At 54.1% G+C, this 19,922-nt stretch overlaps 2 gene segments (V, D, J or C); both read right to left on the bottom strand.

The window, feature by feature from the left end:
- Nucleotides 1-7,846: 7,846 nt before the first annotated feature.
- The window catches only part of LOC120601021 (T cell receptor beta constant 2-like), a 64,423-nt gene continuing 52,347 nt past the window's right edge, over nt 7,847-19,922 (bottom strand). The window contains 6 exon segments of the C gene segment in view: nt 7,847-8,076; nt 8,347-8,453; nt 8,621-8,638; nt 9,057-9,443; nt 12,791-12,837; nt 13,229-13,233. Coding sequence covers nt 8,056-8,076; nt 8,347-8,453; nt 8,621-8,638; nt 9,057-9,443; nt 12,791-12,837; nt 13,229-13,233 — 585 coding nt within the window.
- On the bottom strand, nt 16,168-18,769 carry LOC120601022 (T cell receptor beta constant 1-like). The segment is given in 5 exon segments: nt 16,168-16,421; nt 16,732-16,838; nt 17,017-17,034; nt 17,445-17,831; nt 18,679-18,769. Coding segments are annotated over 5 exon segments (609 nt in total).

The following is a 19,922-nucleotide window of genomic DNA, read 5'->3' on the forward strand; positions in this document are numbered from 1 at the left end:
TACCTTTACACATCGTTATGACCTTGGGCTAATTATCTAATCTCTCTAGGCTTGATTTTCTCCACCTGTCAAACTTCCCTTACTGGACTGGGAAGCGTATTAAATGAGATGGTATTAATGTTAGAAAGCCCTATTCTAGGGTCTGATTTTCCACAGATAGACCTTATTCTTTTCTTTACGTTTACATGATACTTTGATTACGACCCCAAAGAAAGACTTCTTCTTTTTTTTTTTTTTAGATTAAACGTTAAACTACGTAGTAAATATACTTGCACGGCAAACCCATGAAAGTTGTACTGTCTGTAGTGCTCGCTCAGATATCAGTCACCGGTCTTTTCTTTTGGGGCCTTATGCGGCCTCAGAATCCTTCTTAACACGAGACGGGCCAGTGCATCACTGCAGTTCAAGTGGAGTTCGTAGCAGAGCGAAAACAGAGTTTTCATTCTTGTAAGAAGCTCAGAGAAGTTCTGGGAAACTTCACGAAGGAGATAGAATTTTAGCAAAGTTTTTTTTTGGGGGGGGGGTGGGCTAGTATTTAGATAAGAATGTGACAATCTCAGGAGAGTCGGTTTGAGTGGAAAGGTGGGGGTCTCAGCAAATAACGCAAGTTCCAGAAAAGCGGTGAGAGAACAAGACGGTGGTCATGACACAGGGCGGCAGAGAGACAGGAGGCCACGAACAGGGAGGGAGAGACCAGTTAAGGGGGCTTAAAGCCACCTAAGCTCATGAAGACACGTTCATCTTCTCCTCATTGTCTGGGTACAGAGTCCTGTTCCCACACCGCTTTCCACGGTGTCCAGGACTCAGAAAGCTACAATCCTCGTCACTTAGGATGACAAACGAAAGGAGCTCAGGACGGCAGATGCTGCTCAGATACGCTATCCCTGGCCGGGATTCTTCGGTCTCTCTGGCCCCTCTGAGCCGATGACGCTGCCCCTATTGTAGGAGAGCTTACGGGACCGGGTTCTTGACTTGGACTTTGTAGGTGTGCCCAAAAGACTGGTCCCACGCATGCGATCCAGGGCCACATGCTGGCGGCCAGGTAACTTTCTTCGCGTCGTCTGGCCTGGATCTCAGCCTCTCATGGGATTCACAGGGGAAAACCCTGGGGCCTCTGGACAGCTGGAGGAAGATGGAAACGCCCATGGCTAGGAAGCTGGCGACGCTGAAATTGGGCTGCTTCATAATTTTGCAGAGATCGATAAGCTTTGGGCTGAGTGCGCTACGGCTTTTGAGCTGCTGGAAAGCAGACTCGGCCCGTTGTGTGTTTTGCTAACTGCTCCCTCCTTTGGCGCATCCCGACTCCCTGGTTTGTCATTCTCTCCTGCATTTTGTGTCCCTCCTTCTCTTACCCAGGTGGCACAGAACTCATCCCGCACATGGACCTCACAGGCCTTAGCAGTGGGGGTGACGTTCAGAGACACCCAGGCAGCACGGCACACAGACATTGCTCAGACTTCCAGGGGCTGTCCGTTTTTCAGTCCGTTGATTATCTAGGGCTTCCTTTTCTGTGACTCATCAGCATCTCTCATTAGCTGAGTGGAAGGAAGTGGGGGGGGGGGGGGGGCAGTGTCAGGGAGGGGCAGGTGGGAGGAGGGAGTTGGCTACGAGTGATGGGCTAGAAGAGACCCCAATTGGGTCAGAGCAGTTACTGCAGCTGTGTTTCATTCTTCGCTCTCTCCAAGGTCCCACTGCAGCCTCGGGTCTTGGGTGTGACTTCCAGCAGGTGTAGAAGTCAAGTGGCGGGGGGTGGGGGGCGTCTGCACGTGGAGCTGAGGCGCCCCGATCCCCCTCTCCCCTCCCCTCTGTCGTTCTGTTTCCACCAGAAGCCCAGGTAGAAAGAGCAGCGCTGGAGGAGGCTGGGGCAGGATGTGGTGATGTGGTCCTCGTGGTGCTCAGAAGGTGGGTGGGTGGGGGGAGGGCCTTTCACAGGCGCCCCAAAAGCGGGACCTGCTAAATGTCAAACCACATCCTGTTGTGAGTCCCCGAGATGGCGCTAGGGGCAGGTGGGTGGCTGTTATTCCTCGTGCTGATGTTGCTCAGAGATAAACAGCCTGGTAGCCAGCATTGGGCTCAGACACCCCCATCCCTTCCCCAGTCGTCTCCCGAAAGACCCCAACACGCAGAGCCTTACTTCCTGGCCTTTGAGTCAAGGCCACTCTTCTTTATGCAAAATTTTCGTCTCTTCATTCATAGCCCCGGACCTCTTTCCTGGAGCAGGGCCAGGGAACTGGTGTCAGGGCTCCAGGTGCCTCTTGTTAACTGTGGAATTGGGGTCAGTGCTGTCCCCCTCATACCACCGGGCTGTCACAGGTGTGAATGGTTTGCATCTGGGAAGAGCTTACATTCCCCCCTCCCCCCACTCCCATCCCCCATCGCCTCCCTCCTGGGGATATGAGGCCTGCAGAAGCTGAATCACTGAATCCGAAAGAGCACGGCTAGAAGTTTCCATAGAAGTCACTTTCCCACTCTCCTCACGTCACAGAGGAGGCTGTAGAAGCCCGGAGAAGGCAAACGTGTTGCCCAGGGCCTGGCAGCTGTGGACAGATAGCAACAGTACGAGGGTAAAAACAAATGTAAATGTTTTTCGAAGAGAGTAGCTGGGCTGAGGAGAGCAGGAAGCTCTCAAAACTGTGCCACAGGAGACAGGAAGAACCGGATGTGTTTAGCCTGAACAACGTCTTTAGGCGAATACAAATTATTTTAATAGCAGCTGATATTTATTGATGCTGTGTAGCAGCTTTGTGTGTTTGTGACACAGATGAGATGAAGCCACCTCAAGAAGTCAGGATTGTGATCGAGCCTTTTCTAGGAAGGAAAGCTGAGTCACTCGGGAGGTGGTCAGTTGCCCAAGGTCAAATAGCTGATAAGGGGCAGATCTAAGCCTTGAACTTGGGTCTCTTTGGCTTTAAGGTCCCTGTTCTTTGTTATAATATTCTCACCTAGCTAACGCAGGCTTTTCCCATTCCACAAACCCAAGCTTTTAAAGCGTCCGCTGATTCTGTCTCTCAGAGATTTGTGGGCTCTTGGCTGGAGGTGGCCATGCGAGCTGTCTCAAGAAGTGCTCTCATAGGAGTATAATTATGATCAATGAGGGGAACACAAAGAGTTTTATGAATATCCAATTAGGACAAAATTCTAGATCTGTCCAGTGATGAAATGGCCTACCCAGACAAGTCAAGAGCTGCCTGTCCCAGGACAGGTCAAGTATAACTTGTGGGGGTGGGGTGGGGACTCAAGACCCTGCAACTTATGCTTGTTTACCATCCAGAGTATCTATGAATCCAAGATCCAGTCAAGATCAAGCCCCATCATGGGCATGGGGGTGTCGAGGGCCAAGATGTCATTGGGCAAGAGGGGTCACCCCCAGGATCACCATCAAGTCACTATTTGCAATGACACTTCCTGTGTCGGCAACTCTGGTCAGGATGTGGCAGGTCACTGGGTCCACGGGAAACCCCGGAATGCAGCCTCCCTGTCAAACCACCCCTCACACTCGGAGAGGACAGCCTGGGCAGGCGAGACGTTGCCGACGACATTTCTGTGGAAAGAGTCACAGCCGTGGGCTCCTTCTCAGGCCCTTCTTGCTGACGTACAGACCCATTCGCTCATCTCCGGACCCATCTTCCCCAGGAAGCTTTCCAGGAATCCAAGTGCCACAGCAGAAAAGACATAGGATGGAGACGGAGGAGAAAGGAAATAGTTGGGGGTGTGAGGGGGGGCCGTGGTGAGCATAGAATACGTCGTCTGTCAGGGCACGACCTGACGCTGTCACAGTAAATCTTAAGAAGAGGCAGACAGGTAGGATGTGTTAAGAACCTAGGGACTGCAGATCCACGAACATAGCACCAGGAAAGGTGATTCTTCTTACACAGGCATTGGGTAATTTCCAAGAGCATGGCAAAGGGAACTTGGTGATGGAAATCTAAGGAGAGATCAATGAGGCTGCAGGTGACAAATTCATCCATAGGTCAGTGGCAACGCTAAGAGCTGGCCTGGTGTTTTTCGCCGTTCTGTGATCTCCAGTAGCGTCCCATGACACCCCTAAATGGAATACATCCAGGTTTTTGCATGTTTTTGTTGTATGCATATAGCTTCAAGAGAAGTCTCAAATACCCGTTCTCCAGTCCCACGGGCATCTCTAAGATCGACCTCACAAAGTTTCTCCGATATGGGACATTTGGGGCTATGTGTTACACAGACTGTTAGGGGCTGAGGTCACTCAGGCTGCTCCTCTCTGTGTCACTAGGGAAGAAAAAAGTGGGAAAGATGGATCAGGGCAGGAAATAGAGATATTAGTATCTACCAGGATCCATCGGTCTTATTCCAAGCTCTCTTGTTCCAAAAATCTCTTTTTCTTTCCCTCACTCTTCTCTAATCACTTAGTTAAGAGAGCAAAAGTCTTTGTCTCTGGATGGTTCCGACCTCCTCTACCCGCATCCCACTGTCCAACCTTATGTAGCCTGGCCATGAGCCGTGCAAAAGGAAGGGCGACAGGTCTCTAGTGGGTACTGGACTGATAGGAAAATTCTTCTCCTGGGCAAGTGACCGTGACTTGACTAGCTCCTCCAGACAGGAATCCCATTTTCCCAATGCGACATTCCCATTATTACATGACCAGTGGGATGTCTTCTTCCTCCTCCTAGTTTCTAATAAATCTCTAAAGGCCATAGGGTTGAGGTTTCTCCCCCGGGGTGCTCCCCATGGTGAGTCCAGCTGTGCCCCATGGAATGGTGAGAACTTGGGGGACCCCAGGCGTTCTTCTAGAGACGCTTGGCTTCTAAGCGCCTTCAGTCAATAAGCATGCTTTGCCCCTGCGCGGGGTGTCGCTTGCGAAGTTTGCCCCTGGACTGCATTCTGCTTACAGATTTCCTCAGTGGGGTGAAGCTTAGATCAGCCTTGAGATTGGAACAGCTCGACAGGCCCAAGTCGATGAGGAATCGTTCTGGCGCCTTTCATTCCAGGAATACTTCTGGACCCAGAAACCCCCTCAGGGCCCCTGTAACTGGAGTGGCCGTGTGTCCCCGCTTGTGGGGACAATCTCGATTTACTCCTCTTGTCCCAGCACCCCATGTTCACTCTCAACGGTACCCCCCATTCACACAATAAATATGATCTCCCTACATCTAACCCATCTTCGCTCAGTTTCGCCTGAGACAGAGTGGACGGGATGCCCAGAATTGGTCCAGAAGGATCCATTTAGATTCTAGAGAAAGAGGCAGAGGCAGAAGAGACTAACTTCCCAGTGCCTGTGAGCTGGATGTTGGGGGGCAGTGCCGTCTGAGAGACAAGGAAATGGCTGTAAACATTGAGGAAGTGGGGCCCTCCCTGGATCCAGTGTGGTCCGGATAGAGTTTGTGCCATCTCCATCTGGACTGTGCTGCCTGCATTGAGTCATTCATCCTCCAGACAGGAATCCCATTTTCCCGATGCGACATTCCCATTATTACATGACCAGTGGGATGTCTTCTTCCTCCTCCTAGTTTCTAATAAATCTCTAAAGGCCATAGGGTTGAAGTTTCTCCCCCGGGGTGCTCTCCATGGTGAGTCCAGCTGCCTGCATTGAGTCATTCCTTCCTTCCTCACCTTGGCAGACCCCAGGTGCCGACCGGCGCTCCTCCCGCATCCTCCCACCTGCTAATGTCTCTACTTTCAGCAGCCCGAAGATAATAATCACCAAGCCCACAAACCCCATGTTTCTTCTGTGGGGTAACCCTGCCTGCCCCTCCTCCACCTTGAGCTCTGCCCTGCTTCTGCCCTCCTCACTGCTCTGCTCACACGAACCCCTGTCCCTCAACATCCGTCCCCCACATCCTCCAACACCTGTCCCTGACACTCTGTCCCTGACACCCCTGTCCCAGTCCACTCCCTCTTGCCCACCTGACACCCTGTTCTCTCTGAAGCATTTGCTGCCTCTTCAGCTGCTCACCTCCCCATACCACTCGCGTGAGGGGCCACCACACATATCTAAAGAATGGGAGATGCTGCTTTTGTGGGTGCTGATCACGGCCAGCACTCTGTCTCCTTTGTTTTGGGACATTTTCAGCCATTACGAAAACAAACAACAGCAATAACAACAACAACAACAACAACAACAAAACACCCATCGTACTGCAGTTAGAGAAATCTAGAGATAATTACAGCAATCGGGAAGTTCCAGATATGTGATGATTTCTCTGGCCACATCCTCTCCTGCCCCGTGTGAACCGGTCCAGACGACCCCCCTCATTTCCGGTTCCTGGATACTCAGTGTGGTGGACAAATAGCTTCTTCCCTACATTCATGCCCACCCAGAACCTCAGAATGAGACCTAATTTGTAAATAAGTTATTTGCAGATGTAAACGTTAAGTATCTCAGGATGAAATTCCTTCTGAATTTAGGGCATGTCCTAAATTCAATGACTCCTGTCTTGGTAGAGAAAAGGAGAGGGAAACTCAGATACAGAGACGCGAGGAAGAAAGAAGGTGAAGTGAAGACGGGGGTGGGGGTGAGTCCGTCGCAAGGCCAGGATCGCCAGGAGCCAACAGAAACGGGCAGCAAGGATTCCCCCCTGGAGCTTCGGAAGGGAACGTAGCCCTGCTAACACCTTGATTTGGAACTTCTGGTCTCCAGAACGATGAGAGAATGCATTTGGTTTTAAACCATCAAGTCTGTGCTTTTTCTTTACAACCGAGCTGGGAAACAAATACACTCAGGACTCAAGGTCTCTTGACGCCCTTACTGTGGGTTCTGCACCAGAGTCTGGGAGCAGCTGCTCCAGGGTCCTCCCGTGACACTCAGGCGACCCTGACTGCCACTCGGAAAGGCTCCCTGAATTGCCGTCTTCCGAAGAATGGGCCAGGGTTTCACAGCTTGACAGTCAGTGGGTCTACGAATGGCGGCCTTTTCACCTGTAAACCAGGGAGACTCCACCTGCTGCTAGGGGCGGACGTCGTGGGGGTTAACTGGGACAACACAGGTGCCAGCACTCAGCCCCAAGTCTGGAACAAAGCAGGCCAGCAGGGAGGGGCTCCATTTCCCCACCTTTTCTCAGCTCTGAGGCTGCCTTTTCGCCCCTGAGATTCTGCCTCAGGGAACTGCCCGTGGCCTCTCTCACTCGTCTGTGCCTTCTTTTCTCTAACTGCACCCCTTCCCCCACAGGGCAGTGTCTACATAGCGCAAGGAGCCCGCACACAGGGCCGACCTGCGCATGGCGACCCTCTCCACTTGCGTGAAGGCGCTCAGCACGCTGCATTTGCTGCAGCCTGTCCTGCAGCCCGTTGAGTAGAGATGCCCGTGTGAAAGGCGACATGGGTGTAACACCTCAGCCCCCCTGGACCCTGCTGCTCTCTCCGTTCCTCCCCTAGGGCCTGACCCCACGTGCCTCGCCTCTGGGAAATCTTCAGGCCTCACATATGGGTATTTTCAACTCTGTGCCTTCTTCAGGATGTGCAGAGTAGAACTAAATCTTATGCCCAGATCCCCAAAGGAGATAGGATAGAGGTGTCGAGAAATGACAGATAAAACCTAAAGGCGTGATAATAAAACTTGAAATCTGGAATTGAGAGATGACAGGGCATTCTAACCCAGAAGTCTGCCCTGTCCTTGGTCCTGTGCTGCAGGGCAGGTTGTGGTTCACCTATGCTCATCTTCATGCAGGTTTTCAAGAGCCCAGCTACACACGTGGGCCTGGAGTGCCTGGGTATGGACCACGGGGTCCACTGGCTATCAGGATGAACAGGAGGAAGCTGCACTGGTCAGCGAGGAGGGTCGGTCACCACGTCGGCATGAGGGGTGGAGTTTTCCCCACATTGGAAGGCAGGTCTGTGAAGGGCATAATGCCACAGACACTCCTGAGACGCATGGTCAAGTGTGACACTTTTATTGTTTTTGTCTACTTCAGATTCAGGGTTGAGGTCCTCGGTCCGCAGGGCAGCAGAAAGAAAGGGACACATATCATGATGAAAGGAGATGGGAGGTGGAGAGAGAATCGCTCTCCGGGAGCGCAGATGGGAAGCACGTGAGGGAGAACCTGTGGGTTAGCAATGACTCGGAAGGCACTTCTGCAGCCGGTCTCAGGAATCCTTCCTCTTGACCTGCAGAAGAAGGACATGGTCAGGGTCCCAGGGGCCACAAGCACGAGTGGGTTAGAGAGGGCCGACTCTGGGCCCGATTTAGGGGAGAGCTGTTTGATTCTCCCCATCCTCCGATGCTGCATTTGGTAATGATCTTTGCACTTTCTCCCCAGGCTGCTGGTCCCTTTCAAATTCCTCGAGATGAAAGGATAAGCTGAGGCAGGCTCTGGGATCCCCCATATCCCACATGTGATGTTCCACCTTCTCCCTCCAACCTGCCGGCCTCCTTACCATGGCCATCAGCACCAGGGCGCTGACCAGCACCGCGTACAGCGTGGCCTTCCCCAGCAGGATCTCATACAGGATGGTGGCAGACAGGAGCCCTTGCTGGTAGGACTCTGTTGATGGGAAGGGAGAGAAGGTACATATGTACCTGGGAGCAGGAATCTCTGGCTCCCAACCACCCTATCCCCCCCCCCCCCGTCCCAGGTCCATGGGTTCTCCATTCTCTGGTTCCAGAGCCAAGACCACGGGAGATGCAGAGAGAGAAGGAGAGGCCACTCACTTGCGGTGAAGCCACAATCTGAAAGAAAAAAGGGGAGGGAAACGGATGAGCAGATGACGAACAAAGTCAGCCTTGTAGGTGGCACAGACGTCAGGCCCAGACCCGAAGAGACCCAGCACTGGCTTCCTTCTGTTGTGTCAAAGTAGCCACATGGTCCCTGAAACTCACGGGCCAGGGCGGCATGAAGCGGGAGGGGCCACACCACGCAGGCGCAGGGCCGCCCAGGCCAGTGGTCAGGGGCCCCGCAGCGAGGCTGTGCGGTGCCCGGGGTCTGGGGAGGAGCTAGCCCCAGCGCCCCGTTCTCCTTGGCGGTGGGCTCGGGTCTTCCCGCCCCACCCCTTTTTGTCCGAATCTAGTCTTTCTGGTCCATTACACGGATCCCCCGTTCTCTCCGGTCTGGCTCACTGCTTTCCTGACCCCGCCAGGCCCCGCTCACCTGCTTTGCCCCGGGTTTCTGCACTGACGTTCTGGGTGACGCGTTCGGAGTCTTCCGGACTCCGGGCGTCCTCGTCACTGATCCCGTGGAACTCGACTTGGCAGCGGAAGTGGTTGCGGGGGTTGTGCCAGAAGGTGGCGGAGACCCTGAGCCGGCTGCTCAGACGGTATCTGGAGTCGCTCTGGCTGGGCTGCTCCTTGTAGGCCTGAGGGTCCGTGCTGACCCCGCTCTGGACCTTCTTGCCGTTCACCCACCAGCTCAGCTCCACGTGGTCGGGGTAGAAGCCTGTGGCCAGGCACACGAGAGTGGCCTTCTGTGTCCGGGCGATCTCTGCTTCGGATGGTTCAAACACGGTGACCTTGGGCGGGTTCACTTTGCTCAGGTCATCTGGAAGGGAAGAGGGCTGGTCTGAGAGCTGTCTGGGTTTGGTAGGGGCTGTGTGTGCACACGTGTGCGTGTGCGTGCGTGTGTGTGTGTGTGTGTGTGTGTGTGTGCACGCGCCCGCACGCTGAGAAGAGGGTCGCCATAAAGCAAAATTATGCAGTAGGTCCTATTTGTTTGGGGGTCACCACCTACTGTCCACCCCCCTAGAGTGGCATTATGAATGGCACTGCCTAATATTCTGAGTATGTGATTTGCTTTCTGCTCCATCTTTATAGCTTACCTCTCTGCTTCTCGGCATGTGGTCTGATAGTTACTTAAAGGGCGCACTGGGTTGGAATCAGCATAACAGGCTCCAGATCTCAGAACTGGCCTTCCCCACCAGGGTGACTTTAGGACTGTCATTTCTCCGTATCATTTTTCCTGCTCTAAAGGGGGGAATCACAACGCTGACTGTGCAGAGTGGGTGTGGAGATTACAGGGGCTCAGAGCACCCCTGTCCTCAGCCGGGTTATTCGTATCTGAATCTAAAGGGCTGCGAAGTAGAGAGGAGTCGGGGACAAGGGTATCATTTTGGGACTGGGGTTGTCTTCAGATGACGGTATTGAAATGGCATATTTTCGTGCACTCAGGTGAGGTCGCCCTTCTGTATCATGGTGTACTCATGAGAATGTGAGGTTTCTTGACTTTCCTGTGGTTCATTGTCATCCTAGCCATTCTTCCACCTCCAGGTCCCCCCAGAGTTTCCTCAGCTCAGACAGAGAGCAGTCTCTCCTTATGTCCAATTCAGAGATTCTTCAACCTTCTCTGCCCCTTTGTTTCCAAATACTATCCATACCTCCTTCCTCCCACCCCCAGCAAACTTCCTAAAGAAGCGTCTGAGATTGACAGAGCAACATCTTGCTCCTAGTTGTCCTAAGCCTCCCTGTAGCATCGTGGATGGCCACAGGTGAAGGTGTTCTTGGTAATAGCCACGCAGCCTTCTTGTTGGCTGGCTCATTTCTTTCAGGCCATTCTCCGTTCATTTTATCCTGTTTTTTGCTTTCTATTCATTTTCTTTGTTTCTGAGCAATTCCATTAAAATGAAGAAAGCTCATTCTTAGGAGAATCTAGGTTAGCCTGGAAGATGGAGAAAATACTCTTTTAACTGACAAGTCACATTTCTACGGAAGTGTAGGTCACATCCACAGGTCACACAGGACCCCATACTTAGAAGGGCCATACGTGTGGTTTAATGACTGCTGTCACCATTTTAAAGTTCAAAACATTTTTTTTCTTTTTTTTTTTATCCAGAGCTCCCCTCATTTTTATTCTGAGCTGGTCCTGCCTCCCAATGTGCCAGCTCTCCATCCCTGTAACTCTGACCTGCTAATTGCTATTAAGTCCTTAGGTCTTTATTGGCTGCCCCGGGCCTAAGATGGTGACATCCTAACTAATATCTGCAGTTAATATCCTAACTAATATTTGGCTGTGGTCTCAAACACCCTTCCTCTGGGATGCCACCAGCCCTCCAGGGGTATTATAGATTACACTCTTCTGACCCCTCACCTGGCAAAAGCTCAGTCCTTATTGTAGAAATTAAAGATATCATTTGAGCCATGCGTGAGGCTCCCCAGTGTTTACTGATGTGAGTGGCAGGACAAACGGAAGCAGGGCCATCCTTACGCCCCCGAAGCCCTGTCTACACAGCCCTATGGCGAGGGCAGGTCACTTATCCCTCGCGTTTGTGAGTCCCTGTGGGGAGCGGGCAGGCTTGGCTATGTGGGTGTAAGGGCGTGTACTAGTAAACTTCTGTTTGTGTAAGCTCTGATTGTGAGTTGTAAAGTTTGTCTTTGCTGTTTGAGACCCACCCAGCCCCTCACTCCAAATGTGCTTGTTATTAAATAATCGAGGTGAAGATGGCCATTCTGGCCTCGACATTCTCATCACCAGGGGACCTTCAGGGTCTCTTTCCATCTCTAAGAGCTTAAAATCCTCCCAGGAATTTTCCTCATCTCACAGCAAAACTTCTGTATTTCAATGTGTGTTTGTGACAAATGACCTTCCTGCACCATCTAGACTGTATGAGGCAGAATACTTAGTGTGAAGACAATGATTTCAGGCTGGGGGAGGGGGAACCCCTCGGGGGTGTATGGACCCCAGTGGCTGAGGTTACTGTCCCCCGTCTGGGACCAGCCACAGGCAGAGCGGGTGCTATACACACACCGTTGGCCTTCAGGGGTCTGAGGCTTAGGAGAGACAAGCAGGGGTTTAAAATGTAATTTTTAAATCCACACTCGTAAACAGTAAATCAACAACCCCGGCTGGTTTTGATGCTTGTCCTCACTGACTCATGTTTACCTACATTCTTGGCCTCTCTCCCACTCTGCTTTGCCATTCCATTTTTCCTGCGTTCAGCCGCACCCTCCGCCTACAGCTCCCGGAGCGGAGTCCGCAGGGCGCCCCTCCAGCCCTCGTTCCCCAGCGTAGCAGTGAGAAGCCCCCCCACCGGCCCCCAGCCAGGGTGTTCTCTTCTTAGTCTTTTTCCCTCCAATCTAGCAGCTCTCAAAGTTCCAATAAATCATAAATCCTCTTCTCCACCGTTCACCCCAGAAAAAGAGACACACAGACCCCCCTGCCTCCGCCCGGTTCGCGGACTGTGAGTACCCCCAGCCCCCACCCACGCTTGCACAGCCGACCTGCCGACGGACGGCTCGCCGCGCCCCACATGCGGCCCACCCCACCCTTCTCCGGGGACCCAGAGGCTGGGGGTGCAAGGCGGGGAGACGGCCGAACCTCACCTATGACCGTGAGCCTGGTGCCGGCGCCGAAGTACTGCTCATAGGAGCACAGAGACCCAGGCCCGCACGCAAACCCGCGGGTGCCGCCGCGGCAGCCTCGGGCTCCTGCGCCCCCGCCCCGCTCGCGCGCAGCGCCGCACGGGGACCCGGTGCCGACGCGGGGCAGGGCCCTGAGCCGCCGCCTCCCATCCCGACCCGTCGCCGAGTCCCGCGGCCACTCACCCAGCACGGTCAGCCGGCTGCCGGCCCCGAAAGTCAGGGCGGATGCAGAGCACAGCCCCGTGGCTCCCCACCAAAACCCGGGGCGCGCCGCGCGTGCCGCTCACCTAGCACCAGGAGCCGCGTGCCGCTCCCGAAGTGCTGCGTCTCCCCGTCACGGCCCCCGAGCCCCGCACAAAAACCCGCGGCGTGTCCCGCGCGGGCGTCCCCGCTTACCTAGCACCGTCAGCCGCGTGCCTGGGCCGAAGTGCTGAGTGTTTTGGCCCACAGCCCCGGGGCACGACACAAAAACGGGACCCTGCCACCCCTGGCGTCCCCACTGCCGTTCCCGGTCCCCCGGGCGTCTCCGCTTACCTAGCACTGTCAGCCGGGTGCCCGAGCCGAAATACTGCGGATCTGTGCTCACAGCACCGAGGCCCAGGACAAAAACTCTGCCGCTGCCCCGGACTCGGCCAGGTCCCCAGCCACCCTGGACGCTCCATCGCTCCTCCCGCGCCCGGAACCCGGGGTCTCCGGCCCAGGTGCCGCCCGCCTCTGAGCACAGCCCCGAACGGAGCTGGGCAGCTGCTCCCTTTTTCCATCCCGCCCCACGATGTGCTCCCGGATCCCCAGCTGTCCCCACTTACCCAGCACGGTCAGCTTGGAACCCGCCCCAAAGGGCAGCTGTCCGGTGTTCACACAGCTCTGGGGGCCCAGGCGCAAACCCCGTCTTCCCCGAAAATGGGCCCGGGGGTCCAGCGCCCACTCCCCGAAGACCAGGGTTCACGGGGTCACCCAGGCTGAGCAGCCCACCCCGCCTCCCACCTGGAGGGGCAGGCTCACCTAGCACGGTGAGCCTGGTCCCTGGCCCAAAGTGCTGCTCTTGGAGGAGCACTGTGGGAAGGGGCTGCCAAGAATTCCTTCCCCACCTCCCTTGGCACGGTCCCTTGGCTACCCTCTTTTTCCTTCCTGGCATCTCTTGTCACGTCCAAAACTAGCTGTACATGGTAATGTGGACTCGGCATGAAGTCATCTCCCCCATTCGCAGAGGAGATCAGCTTGGCCTGGGGGATGATACAGTGGCCAGTGAAATCAGAAGGGGAATTTGGGGTGGGGGCTGCATTTGGGAAGTGTTCCAGGCTAGACTCTGCCCCATGCTGTAACCTCCCTGGCCTTAGCTTCTTCCTCTGAAAACCGGTGTAATGGCTTTCCCACAGGGTGGTTGTGTGTTCTCAATGAATATCGCATATGCAAGAACTTTGCCAAAGGGCAGGTTTATGAGACGTGTTGAGTGACCATCCCACTTTGCAGCCTTGGCCCTTGACATTCTGGAAGTTGAGTCTGGAGCAGGGAGATGCGGAGGTGTTCACTGAGTCTGGGGCTCTGCAAGACCTCGTAGGGGACCAGCCCCAGAGACCTCTCCCAGCCCCTCTCCCAGATCCGGGGAGCTGCGTGCATTCTCTGGGCTGAGTGGGAGTATTTTCCGAGGCAGGGCTTTTTGTAAAAGCACCTCCTCTACTTGAATCATCGTGGCCCCCCCAGTTGCCACAATGCTACATCACGATACAAAAATGTTTCCTCCCCTCTGGTCCCCCTTCCCCAACCACTGGGCAGCGGCAGGAAGCACAGGTGGCAGAGGTTGGTCTGATCCAGTGGGGCTGGGGAAACACCCACTCGGAGCACAGTTAGAGGGGGGCGGGGTCGGGGTGGTGGGAGAGGGCAGAGAGGCCCCTCCCTGGAACACGCACACTCGGAGGAGATGTTCTATGTCACCGGGTCTCCCCTCTGGGACTCACCGTGCCCACCTGCGCAGACTGGCATTTATAGTGAGGCGGTGAGGGAGGAGCAAGGGGTGGGATCCAGTGAGCAGGTGATGGCAACTTGTGGCACCAGGACAGACAGCCTGGAAACCTCTACGATCCCTTTGCCTCCTGATCAAAGTCCAAGCTCCTTATCCTTCATTTAGTCCACGTATTTCATGAACATGTACTGTGTGGCAGGTCTCCCGCTGGTTGCAAGGACACCAGACCATCTTCACAGGGACATATACCAACTTGCCTGGTCAGCCTTAGTTTCATGACTCCTATCTCTGAACCTTGCACCCAGCTACACGGAAGTACCCAGAAGTACCCCACCCTGTCGTTCTGGCTTTCCTTCATGCCTCTGACTTGTCATGACCACTCTCCAACGTGGATAATTGACATCAAGTCTTCCTTTGAAGAGTACGCCACCTTCTCAGGCTCTCTCGTGATGCTTCCAGGGAGGGATCGAGTGCTAGGCTCTGACTGCCTTTTAAGAGACAGCTCGCATTGCTATTTCAAAGCATCACCTTACATTTCAGCTGTTTCTATCCATGCCTCATCCCCCTTATGAATAGGTAAGCGTCTCGGGGACTGTGACTTGGATACCTTTATTTTCTTGGAATTTAATGCAAAACATTGCAATACGTGCGCTCGACGAGTGAGTACGCATGCGTATATGTAAATGTGTATATAAATATGCACATATATGTGTATATATAGGCACACACATGTGTTTCGATAGAGCGGGAAGGCTGTGTGCTGCAGTCTTGCAGGTGGCAGGGGAGATGGCTATTTCAAGCAAACCTGATGGTCATATCTGCTCCTGAATTGTGTCACTTGCAGTTCACTCACTCATTCATTCATTCACTTATTCAAAGATGACTTATTGGGTCCCTACCCTGAACCAAGGTACAACACCATATCCCAAGGATATTATAATAGAACATACTGAGGAGCTGACAGTCAAGTGGCATTATCAGACAGGTGAAGAAGTAGTTCCCGTCGGGTGTGGCAAGTATGAAAGAGGTGTGCACAGGACACTATAATAGCAAAATATAGGGTGCACTTAACCCAGCCTCAGGGGGGTGAGGGGCAAGGGAACTTCAGAGAAGGTTTCTTGCAGGGAAAAGAATCAGCGCCAAACCTTTAAGGATCAGTAGGAGTCAGAGTACTAGGTTTTTCCAGGTGGAGGGGGGCAAAATGGCCTGGAAGTAAGTAGCTTAGGGGGTTCCGGAGGAGACGAGGGAGGTGAGAGTGGAATAAGGGGGTGGAGGACCATTGTGAGTCTTACGTGCCATCTGAAGGACTTTGGACTGCATCACCGTGGTGACGATGGGACAATAGAGAGCTTTTAAAGGATTTCTAGAAATTGCGATAGGGCTGATCCTTGGTTTTAGGGAAACTTCATTTTCTATTCTCCCAAGAGTGACCAGGGGACATTTGCACACCCACTAATTACTAGAGAGAAGTTGATAAGCAGATTTGTAATTTAAATTGGAAGACATCTCCGCCTAGGATAAATGTCCAAATCAGTGCATTCTCTTCTCAGCTAAGAAACCTAGCTGGTGACGAGTGGAGATGTGCAGTGTACTCATCGAGACAGCAGAAAGGAGCAGGTAGATCTAAACCCAGGCTTCGTTAGCCAAGGGGACACGACCACTGGGTGGGTGGGCACACCTGTTCTTCCTCAGAGCACCTCTGTCCAGGTAGGACAGAGAATTCCAAAGGTCAACGTCACCATTTTCCGAGGCTGTTCCGGAGTAAACCTCCTCACACTCCATCACCACCTTTCACGTTTACTTAAGTTTTTCTGAAAAGGTAGAGCGGTGCCAGCCACAGGCAGGGGCCCTGGGTACCTGAGGGGACCGTACTTCCCTCGAATACCTCTTGTTTCCAGCCTAATTGGAGTCAGTGGGAGTTCAGAACTGGTATGCAGAAGAGATACGTAGACACAGGACACAAGAGATCAAGCCAGAACAGGCCATTTTTATTGGTTCGGTCAATTTCGGCACACCAGGGTTCCCTTTGGGTTAGGGGGGTTTCGGTCATGAGTGTCCAGCTGAACAAGCACATAGGGGGTAGGTACTGGGGCTGCGTAGAGAGATGAGAACAGCTCTTCAGAAGCGCTTGCTCGGAATGGAAAAAGGAGAACCCATATTGGGGCGATAACCTCCAGGCCGGCTTCAGGGGGCCTTTCTCTTGACCTGAAGAAGAGAAGGTGCTGGAGTCACCGGGAGTGGTGGGGGCCGAAAGGAAGCAGGACGGCCCACTGACTAGGTGAATAAGGCTCCTCACAACCTCCCTTGGGGTTCAGGTGACCCCAGCTTCTCCTCCCCTCCTAGCTCTTTCACTGCAGTCCCAGAGGTACAAGGCGTCTTCTGAGGCATGTAGGCGAGCCCCTTCTTTCTCTCTGCCCTCCTCTGGTCCTGGCAGGGTCTGTCTGCTCCTGGCTCCACGTTTCTGTGTTTCAAGTATGACCTCCAACCTGCCTGCCTGTCCTGCCGGCCTCCTTACCATGGCCATCAGCACCAGGGCGCTGACCAGCACCGCGTACAGCGTGGCCTTCCCCAGCAGGATCTCATACAGGATGGTGGCAGACAGGAGCCCTTGCTGGTAGGACTCTGTTGATGGGAAGGGAGAGAACGTACATATGTACCTGGGAGCAGGAATCTCTGGCTCCCAACTCCCCCCTCTGCCCTCCCCGCCCTCCCCCCCCGTCCCAGGTCCATGGGTTCTCCATTCTCTGGTTCCAGAGCCAAGACCACGGGAGATGCCGAGAGAGAAGGAGAGGCCACTCACTCGCGGTGAAGCCACAATCTGAAAGAAAAAAGGGGAGGGAAACGGATGAGCAGATGACGAACAAAGTCAGCCTTGTAGGCGGCACAGACGTCAGGCCCAGACCCGAAGAGACCCAGCGCTGGCTTCCTTCTGTTGTAACCACATGGTCCCTGGAATTCACGGGCCAGGGCGGCATGAAGCGGGAGGGGCCACACCACGCAGGCGCAGGGCCGCCCAGGCCAGTGGTCCGGGGCCCCGCAGCCAGGCTGTGCGGTGCCCGGGGTCTGGGGAGGAGCTAGCCCCAGCGCCCCGTTCTCCTTGGCGGTGGGCTCGGGTCTTCCCGCCCCACCCCTTTTTGTCCGAATCTAGTCTTTCTGGTCCATTACACGGATCCCCCGTTCTCTCCGGTCTGGCTCACTGCTTTCCTGACCCCGCCAGGCCCCGCTCACCTGCTTTGCCCCGGGTTTCTGCACTGACGTTCTGGGTGACGCGTTCGGAGTCTCCCGGACTCCGGGCGTCCTCGTCACTGATCCCGTGGAACTCGACTTGGCAGCGGAAGTGGTTGCGGGGGTTGTGCCAGAAGGTGGCGGAGACCCTGAGCCGGCTGCTCAGACGGTATCTGGAGTCGCTCTGGCTGGGCTGCTCCTTGTAGGCCTGAGGGTCCGTGCTGACCCCGCTCTGGACCTTCTTGCCGTTCACCCACCAGCTCAGCTCCACGTGGTCGGGGTAGAAGCCTGTGGCCAGGCACACGAGAGTGGCCTTCTGTGTCCGGGCGATCTCTGCTTCGGATGGTTCAAACACGGTGACCTTGGGCGGGTTCACTTTGCTCAGGTCATCTGGAAGGGAAGAGGGCTGGTCTGAGAGCTGTCTGGGTTTGGTAGGGGCTGTGTGTGCACACGTGTGCGTGTGCGTGTGTGTGTGTGCACGCGCCCACACGCTGAGAAGAGGGTCGCCATAAAGCAAAATTATGGAGAGTAGTTCCCATGTGTTTTGGAATCGCTACTCCATTCTCTGTCGTCATTCTCCCTGGACTTTGCCTCCTCCTCAGTGACTCCATGCATATACCCGGAGACTACATCTTCCATCTCTCTAAGGGGCAGTATGTCCCAATTTTCTTGCATTTCTTTGCAAAGCCTTATACTCAGGGCCTCGTTTGGTGACACATCAGAGGAGTGTATCTGTCTGCCTTTCTTCTTTCTTCCAAGCCCTCTCTGGGGCAAAAGGTAACCTTTTAGACTTGAAATGGTAATCATCAAGTTGAATGAGCATGGATTTTGAGGCAGAAGATTCTCACAACATGATCCAAGACTTCAAACGATCATTTTCCTTTTTTGGCAAGGTGTTTAGGTATTTGTGTGTATTAAAATGAGCCTTTTTTGTTTGTTTGTTTAGAAGAGTCACTTTTCCTTTTGCATCTGAATATATTGCTTTCTATGTAGTGTACCCAACTCACGTTTCTTACTATATGTGTATATTTAATGTAACCTGCTTTAAGGAGCCAAGGGCCTCTGGGTATTCTCCTCTCGGAAGTTTCACATTTCCCCCTACACTGGGACCCATGGGGCACATGGCAGCTTATCCAGGATGGCTGTCATCCCATGAAAGACACAACTTGTGGGTCGAGCCCATTTTTCCTTCTAGTGTGCCGACAGCCCCCCTGCCAGGTTTAGAATCCCCGCTCACAGCCAAGCTTTGCATTCTTTACAGCAGTGAGAGCTTGGTGACCGGATGTGAACAACCCCCAAAGTCTGAGGGCCATTTTATCAGAGGGTCCAGATGGTCGATCCCTGGGTCCTCTTACAGCCTGACAGAAAAGAGAGGAAAGGATTTCTGGAATTCTTTGGAGAATTCATCTGAAGACGCAGAAGGATGGAAGGAACCACATTCATCCCTCAAGCACCTTTCTTCCCAATTTCCAATACCCTCCCTGGCACATGCCCCCATCTGCAAGACAAAGCCTGATCCAGCCCAGTCAATATGTCGAGACCTATGTATCTCCTTCCTTGAGCCTTGTGTGTATCTCGCATCCCATCCCATCCTGGGCCTGCTCCTCTGCCTGTCTGCTTCCTCCCCAGCGCACTAACCACCCGTATGCTGGTGCTTCACGGTGGGCTCCTTACCCTGTAATCCCAGCTCCGATCCAGGGACTTGAGAAAATGGCGTCTCCTACCTATTCTTTATACCTAGTCTTTTGCTAGGGTGGTGTAAGTTTCCAGTTGCAACGGTTCATTCAGAAGTATCTCCTCTGACCTCTACCAAGCGCAGTGTCTCCTAGAGACCCCCAAGCAGCTCCCCCAATGCCTTCACTTGGACCCCTGACCTCAGGGCTCAGGAGATCCCCTCAAACCACCCCAGTCTCACGGAGCTGGTCCCCCACTGTCTCCTGAGCACCTGAACCACCACAGGAAAGACATGGGTCTTGGGAGACTGGCCGAGACGGGGAAGGAGGGGAATGAAGGCAGGGACGGAGTTCTGAGCCGGAGGCAGGTGCCCAGAAGGGTGTTGACAGAGATGACAGAGCTGTTCACCAAAACGGAGTGAACCATGCAGGGCTGGAGTTAAAATGGGAGGGAGAACATCAGGTAAGAAAGGGAAAGTAAAACAACAGACACTAAAAAGTAGAGCTGAGAGGCGACTTGGAGAAGGACGGAAAGAGGAGGAAGAAAACGGAGCCCGAAGAGTGAGCGGGGAGCCCCCCGCCCAGGAGTCACACAAACGCCCTGGGCGCGCTCGGGTCGGCGGGGAGGGCGCCCCAGGGCCCGGAGGGCAGGCGGCTCGGAGCCGGAGCCGGTCCGCACACCGACTCCCCTCCCAGGGACGGATCGTCGCGGTCAAACTCAGGACCTCCCCCCAAGTGAAGAATGGGGCCCCATACCTGTCACGGTGAGCCTGGTGCCGGTCCCAAAGTTGAGGGGAGAATTATAGGA

This window comes from Pteropus medius, unplaced genomic scaffold (assembly GCF_902729225.1).
Source record: "Pteropus medius unplaced genomic scaffold, Ma_sr-lr_union100, whole genome shotgun sequence".
Lineage (NCBI taxonomy): Eukaryota > Metazoa > Chordata > Mammalia > Chiroptera > Pteropodidae > Pteropus > Pteropus medius.